At 35.0% G+C, this 7602-nt stretch overlaps 2 protein-coding genes across 3 annotated transcripts in view; both read right to left on the bottom strand.

Moving 5' to 3' along the window:
• LOC104812235 (probable phospholipid-transporting ATPase 4) overlaps positions 1-743 on the bottom strand; it is a 7115-nt gene extending 6372 nt beyond the window's left edge. The window contains exon 1 of the mRNA XM_010539281.2: positions 143-743. The gene's annotated coding sequence lies outside the window, so the exon portion shown is untranslated. The remainder of the gene's footprint in view (positions 1-142) is intronic.
• A 2459-nt stretch (positions 744-3202) lies between these two features.
• On the bottom strand, positions 3203-5578 carry LOC104812236 (protein TPLATE-like). Of its 2 annotated transcripts, XM_010539283.1 has the most exons (3): positions 4919-5578; positions 3656-3931; positions 3203-3523 (listed from the first exon to the last, which is right to left on the bottom strand). In XM_010539283.1, the coding sequence occupies exons 1-3, from the start codon at positions 4939-4941 to the stop codon at positions 3454-3456; spliced, it is 369 nt and encodes a 122-aa protein (XP_010537585.1). In that variant the 5' UTR covers positions 4942-5578; the 3' UTR covers positions 3203-3453. The 2 variants fall into 2 exon arrangements, 1 of the variants encoding a protein (XP_010537585.1); XR_771570.1 differs by having other exon boundaries at positions 3203-3569; positions 3656-5578.
• Between the last annotated feature and the right edge of the window lie 2024 nt (positions 5579-7602).

The raw sequence follows: 7602 nt of genomic DNA on the forward strand, positions 1-7602 counted from the left end.
TCAGCAGGAGGTGTAGAAAAACACGGAAACGCAATTGCCAGCTCGAGAGTTTGAAAAAAGAATAAATTCCCATGAACCCAATAACACGCTTTCGTACTTGAAAATGAGAAAACCCATAAGAAGAAAATTTCCGGACATTTACCAAACAAGTGGTAAGAAACCAGATTGGCCGGAGGAAACAGCAAATCAGGAGACAAACCCAGAACCACAGCCTCTGTTTTCGCGATGATAGGACGAACTAACAGAAACCCTTTTCAGCAAGAAGCTGATTCCGAGACCAGGAGTAGTCAACAATGTCAGATCAAGCGGCAGAAGACGAAAAAGAAGCAACTTTCTCTCTCCTTCTCGCTCAAGTTTTGTACTTCTTCCTCCTGAATCCTCAGAGAAACCAAAAAAGAGGGGGGAAACAGGGTTTTAGAGAGAGAGAGAGCGATGTACTAATTTCTCTCCGATTTCACTCGCTTTTCTCTCTCAGGACTGGAAATCTGAACAAGTGCAGGAACTTTCGCGTCTGTTTCTTCTTCTTCTTCTTCTTTCGCCTTTCTCTCTCTTCAACACTAATCTCTCATTAATCTTCAATTAACAGCGAAATTAAGAAATAATTTACTTTGTTTACAAAAGGGTTTAATGCTAATTAGATTTCACATACGGTCTCTCAAATTATCTACCGTATCTACCTATACCGAACCTGCATTCATTTTCAACGTGTGAGCCACGCAGAAAATGAAACCCATCGATTGAAGATGTCGGCTTTGATCTTATCTATTAAATGAATTTAATTATAGATTATATAACAAATATAAATAAATTGTAGTAATTTCTTTCATTAAAAATTGCAACTAAAGTTTTTAGTAAACAAATATACAAGGGATTTGGATGTCGTAATAGTCACCTGTATCGGGAATGCGCACCTGTTCAAGCTAAAGACTTGTAAATTTATTATTTTTTTAATAACGACGGAAATGTTCTAAATTTTTTTAATATTCACAAGTTCACAACAATTTGAATTTTTATATTTATGATGACCTTTATGCTGATCAGGGCGTGGATATTTGAATAGTAATTATATTTAAATCAGATTTTATGTGAAAATTGTTTTAATATTATTTTTTATCACATTAAACCCATTATATATACAAATAGAAAACAAGATAAAAAATGGTTTGAATAATCTGCAAAACACCAATCAAACTCAAACTAAAATAAAAATTAGGTGGGTACATTTTTTATAAATTAGAATAATGAAGTTTAAAATAATCGAAATAATCAAGCCGAAAATATCATTCGGAATTATTATATTGGTAGCTAAATCACTTTTAGTTTTATATTAGCAGATACATATATATATATGTATATATATATTAGGAGAGATGATGACGTGGCGAAAACCATTTTCCTTTAACTGGGGAGAAAAGATCGCGGGGTAGTGGGTCGAACCAATCCTCTCTCTCCCTCTGCTTCTTTACATTGTAGACCCTATTTTTATTTTTTTGTATTTTTATTTATCAATTATTTATTTATTTATTATTTTGTAAAGTTTTTTTTGGGTAAAATTTTTGCAAAGTTTATTATTATTTTTTTGTTAAAGAGGGTTATTACTAATAACCTTGTATCTTTTAGGTTAGTCTTAGACTCTTAAGGCATGGAGATTGCTTGTGCGTAAGTTTTAGAAGGGTTGCTTCTTGATTAGCAAAAATAAGAATGGTATTATAATATGTTATAATATAAATATATAATCTTTTTTTACTTAATTAGATACTTGTATACACACACTCGTGGATTATAAGCAGAGATTATTTTATATTTTATACACGGAATAAGTACATGAATAAATATACAAATTTATATATACTTATATACGTATATTTTATTAAATCTAACGTTTGTTTTCAGTATTTTGTCGAATATCAAACAAATACACGAAAACAGAAGAAAACGTAGACGAAGAATTACGTTTCTAACACAATATTTCCTAGTTAAAATATATATTTCCCAAACACTCGTTGAAATAGTAACATCGTTAGCCATGAATTTTTTAAAACTCGATTGAGTTTATTTCATAGAAAAAGTCAGCAGTGAAACTATGACATATATAAATCCAAATGTGTTTTTTTTTTCTTGTCGTGTTTTGGATATAACTAATTATTTTATTGGTATTGGAAAACTATACACCGAAATCGAAGGTTTAATGTGTGCCACATGCCACATAGCTTCCTCATAAATGCTACAATATTTATTATGAAAATGTTAATAATAAATTTGATGTGGCGATTTCTAACGAACAAATAATGAATTGTCAATGCTTTTCATTGCTCTTCTCTCTCAATGATGTGTGTGTGTGTATATATATATACATATATATAGTGTGTGTGTGTGCGCGTGTGTTTGTGTGTACGTAAATGGTGAAAAAGATTACTTGGGATCGAAGGATGATCACATGGTGGTGCTTTGTGAATTGTAATTGTTTATAGTTTCTTTCCCCGTAAACAAATGTTGACCAACTTTACATTATTACTCATGAACCTCAATGCACTCCATTCATTTTGCTTTAAGTCTCTTCACAAATTAAAACCTTTTTCATTATATATGTGTATATATAGTATATGACCCACTTGACAATATGTATTAGTTTACCATCACACTTAATTTGGGAATATTACTGATCATTTATATTATATATGTCGGTTTGAAAATTTTGACTTTTATGATTTTGTTGGTAAGATGGTTAACTTAACTATAAAGAACGATAAAAAAAATATTTGGATATTTCGTTTTTTTTTTGAAAATCGTATATTTTGCTTCTGAGGCATTTGAATTGGTTTGGAAAATTTTAACATGTTTTTATCAATATTTTTTTTTAATTATTAGTATTTGAATGACACCTCAAATTCATACGCGTGTATCTATCTAGTGGATATCGCACATGATTGACACAAAGAACGAGTCGTTTTGTGCCGCGTCATCATTCACGCGGTTCGAATAACTCATCTCAGCCGTCCATTTGTCTGACCAAACATAACAAGTTAGCAACAACCGTTGCTTAAGTTGACTTTTGGCCTCCAGAGCTCTACAATGAGCCTTGTGAATTAATCGTTCTAATTTCCTGTCTTGGGCAGCAGATGGCTCATAGAATTGAACAGTGAGCTTGTGGTGGCTGAATGGATAATCTCCTCTCGTTTCACCAACCCCAGGACACCTGGAGAGCAACAAGTTTATATATGTTTCATTCCAGGAATGACATAGGAATTAAAGGGACCGAACATACATACTAGATTACGCAACGGGTTTCAGTCATTGTACTTTCAAGCACTTGCAGCAAGCAGGAGACATTAAGCAGAACACAATATCAAACTAAGCAGAAAGAAAGGTCACTTGTTTTCAGGATGATTTGAAGCATATTTAATCCTTTGCAGCTTGCTAACTGTATCAGCAACAGCATGATTCCTGTACTCTTCAAGCTCTTTGGTAATCAGTTGGCCAGCTCTTGCATGTTGAGACCCCATCCTCTGGGCACATAATAAAACTGCATGCACATCTTACAGTCTATAAATTTGTTTGGTGATCAAGTACTGCGAAATGGCACATGAAAAAGGATCAACACCATTTATCTTTCGTTCCGGGCACACAAAATTTAGATGAAAATTGACATGTTTACCCCTTTGGAGATCCTTGACAAGTTCGTGCTGCCTGCAATCTCGTCTTATTTAAAATTTGATCCTGAGACGCACCATCTTTAAGTCGTTTCATTCCTCCCCGGGAATCATAACTATGGCACAGCCTAACAAGCAACTTCAAATAGCAATCTATCGCATAGGTCCGGCCATCATAATCCCATTTGACACAAGGCTTGCAAACTTTCACAACTTTGAGGGCTGGCCCTGTCCAGTTCAGAGCACCATAACCAGTTCCATATGCTAGCGCACCGATCACTCTGTTCTCCAAAATTTCGGGATGTGCATTAGATAGCGTTCCTATTTAAAGGGTCTGTTTAGCTATTGGGAAAACAAACCCTGTATTTGCATCTCATTTGAGAATGCAGATTTTTTTAATTATGTTTCGGAACATGTAACATATACTGTTTCCATTTCAGGGTCAGTTTAGCTATTATTTCTAAATAGAACAGACCATCTGTTTGCATTTCACTTGCGAATGCAGATTATTGCATTATGTTTCGGGACATACATTAGACAGTAATCTCATTTAAGGGTCTGTTTAGTCATTATTCCCAATTGAACAGACCATCTCATTTGAGAATGCATACTTTTGCTTTTGTTTCGAGACATTTAATAGATAGCAATCTCATTCCAGTATCGGTTTAGCCATCATTCCCAATATAACATACCCTGTATTTGCATATCATTTGAGAATACATGTTTTTTCTCATGTTTCGGGACATGCATTAGATAGTAATAATCCCATTTCAGGGTCTCTTTAGCCATTTTTCCCAACAGAACAAACCCTCTGCATTTATCTCATCTTAAAATGCAGATTTTTGCATTACGTTTTGGGGAATGACAGATAGCATTCTCATTCCAAGGTCTGTTTAGCCATTATTTTCAATATAACAGACCCTCTATTTTGCATCTCATATGAAAATGCAGATTTTTCATCGTTGTGCATGTAACAGATAGCATTCCCATTCAAGAGACGATTATTCCCAACAGAATAAACCTGACATTTGCATCTCACTTGAGAATGCATTTTTTAATGTTTCGGGACATGTAATAGATAGCATTCCTATTCTAAGGTCTGTTTAGCTATTATTCCTAAATAGAACAGACCACCTGCTTGCATCTCACTTGCGAATGCAGATTTTTGCATTATATTTCATGACATGTAAATAGATAGCGTTCCCATTGCAGGGTCTATTTAGCCATTATTCCCAATAAAACAACCCATCTCATTTGAGAATACATACTTTTGCATTATGTTTCGGGACATTTAACAGATCCCATTCCAGCGTTTGTTAAGCCACCATTCCCAATAGAAAACCCTGTATTTGCATCTCATTTGAGAATACATGATTTTCATTAGGTTTCTAGACATATAACAGATAGCATTGCCATTTTAGGGTCTCTTTAGCCATTATTTCGAACCCTCTGCCTTTATCTCGTTTTGAAAAGCACATTTTTGCATTACATTTCAGGGCATGTAATAGATAGCATTCACATTTTAAGGTATGTTCAGCCATTATTTCCAATATAACAGAGCCTCTATTTTACATTGCATTTGAAAATGCAGATTTTTCATTGTTTCGTGTCATGTAACTGATAGCATTCCCATTTCAGAGAATCTTTAGTCATCATTCCCAACAGAAAAAACCCTCCGCATTTATCTCATTTTAAAATGCATATCTTTGCATTATGTATCGGGACATATAACACAATGTCTGTTTAGCCATTTTTCTCAACAGAACCATGTATTTGCATCTCATTTGAGAATGCAGATTTTTTTTTAATTATGTTTCGAGACATGTAACATATAGCTTTCCCACTCCAGGGTCGTTTAGCCATTATTCCCAACTGAACCCTGTACTTGCATCTCATTTGAGAATGCAAATTTTTGTAGTTATGTTTCGGGACATGTAACAGATAGCGTTCCCACTCCAGGGTCTGTTTAGCCATTATTCCCAACAGAATCCTGTATTTGCATATCATTTGAGTTTTTTTTTTGTTATGTTTCGAGACATATAAAGAGACAATGTTCCCACTCCAGGGTCTATTTAGCTATTATTCCCAATAAAACCTTGTATTTGCATCTCATTTGAGAATGCAAATTTTTTTTAATTATGTTTCGCGACATGTAACAGATAGCGTTCCCACTCCAAAGTCTGTTCCTAATAGAACAGATTTTTGCATCACGTTTCGGGCCATGTAACAAATAGCATTCCCATTCCAAGGTCTATTTAGCATGTCATTTGAAAATGCAGATTTTCAATTGTTTCGCATGTAACAGATAGCATTCCCATTCAAGGGTCTCTTTAACCATTGTTCCCAGCAGAGTAACCCACCGCATTTATCCCACTCAAAGGTCAGTTTTGCCATTATTCCCAATAGAACCCAGTATTTACATCTCATTTAAGACGACAGATTTTTTTAATTATGTTTCGAAATATATAACAGATAGCATTACCACTCCGGGTCTGTTTAGCCATTATTCCCAACAGAACCATGTATTTACATCTCACTTGAAAATGCAGATTTTTTTAACTTTGTTTCGTGACATGTAACAGATAGCGTTCCCACTCCAATATATATTTAGCTATTATTCCTAATAGAACAGACAATCAGTTTGCATCTCACTTGAGAATGCAGTTTTTTTAGTTATGTTTCGGGACATGTAAACAATAGCAACCCCACTCTAGGGTCTGTTTCGTCGTTATTCCCAACAGAACCCTATATTACCATTTCATTTGAGATGCAGATTTTTTAGTCATGTTTCGGGACATGTAACAGATAGCGTTCCCACTACAGGTCTGTTTAGCCATTATTCCCAACAGAACTCCGTATTTGCATCTCATTTGAGAATATAGATTTTTTTAGTTGTCTCGGGATATGTAACAGATAACGTTCCCACTGCAGGGTCTGTCTATTCATTATTCCCAAAAACACCTTGTATTTGCATTTCATTTGAGAATGCAGAATTTTTTAATTATGGTTCGGGACATGTAACAGATAGTGTTCCCACTACAGGTCTGTTTAGCCATTATTCCCAACAGAACCCTGTATTTGTATCTCATTTGAGAATGCAGATTTTTTTAGTTACGTTTCGAGACATGTGTAACAGATGGCGTTCCCACTCCAGGGTCTGTCTAAGCCATTGTTCCCAATATAACAGAACCCTGTATTTGCATCTCATTTGATAATGCAGATTTTTTTAGTTACGTTTCGGGACATGTGTAATAGATAGCGTTCCCACTCTAGGATCTGTCTAGCCATTATTCCAAACAGAACCCTGTATGTGCATCTCATTTGAGAATGCAGATTGTTTTAGTTATGTTTCGGGACATGTGTAACAGAAAGCATTCCCATTCTAAGATCTGTCCAGCCATTATTCCCAACAGAACCTTCAATTTGCATCTCATTTGAGATGCAGCTTTTTTTATTTATGTTTCGGGACATGTGTAACAGATAGCGTTCCCACTTCAGGGTTTGTTTAGCCATTATTCCTAACAGAACCCTGTATTTGCATCTCATTTGAGAATGCAGATTTTTTTTAGTTACGTTTCGGGACATGTGTAACAGATAGCGTTCCCACTCCAGGGTTTGTCTAGCCATTATTCCAAACAGAATCCTGTATTTGCATCTCATTTGAGAATGCATATAGTTTTAGTTATGTTTCGGGACATGTGTAACAGATAGCGTTCCCAATCTAGGGTCTGTCTAGCCATTATTCCCAACAGAACCCTGTATTTGCATCTCATTTGAGAATGCATAATTTTTTTAGTTACGTTTCGGGACATGTGTAACAGATGGCGTTCCCACTCCAGGGTCTGTCTAGCCATTGTTCCCAATATAACAGAACCCTGTATTTGTATCTCATTTGAGAATGCGGATTTTTTTAGTTACGTTTCGAGACATGTGTAACAGATAGCATTTCCAC

This window comes from Tarenaya hassleriana, unplaced genomic scaffold, assembly GCF_000463585.1.
Source record: "Tarenaya hassleriana unplaced genomic scaffold, ASM46358v1 Cleome2, whole genome shotgun sequence".
In the NCBI taxonomy this organism is placed as follows: Eukaryota; Viridiplantae; Streptophyta; class Magnoliopsida; order Brassicales; family Cleomaceae; genus Tarenaya; species Tarenaya hassleriana.

What these genes read in the sequence shown, in the direction of transcription:
- LOC104812236 (XM_010539283.1), bottom strand. Translation starts at nt 4,941, where the DNA reads ATGTCCCGAAACATAATGCAAAA. An exon ending in TCCCGAAACATAATGCAAAA is followed by an intron (nt 3,932 to 4,918) that starts GTATGTATTCTC and finishes TTTGGAGAACAG; the next exon opens with AGTGATCGGTGCGCTAGCAT. An exon ending in TGTCAAGGATCTCCAAAGGG is followed by an intron (nt 3,524 to 3,655) that starts GTAAACATGTCA and finishes ATGTGCATGCAG; the next exon opens with TTTTATTATGTGCCCAGAGG.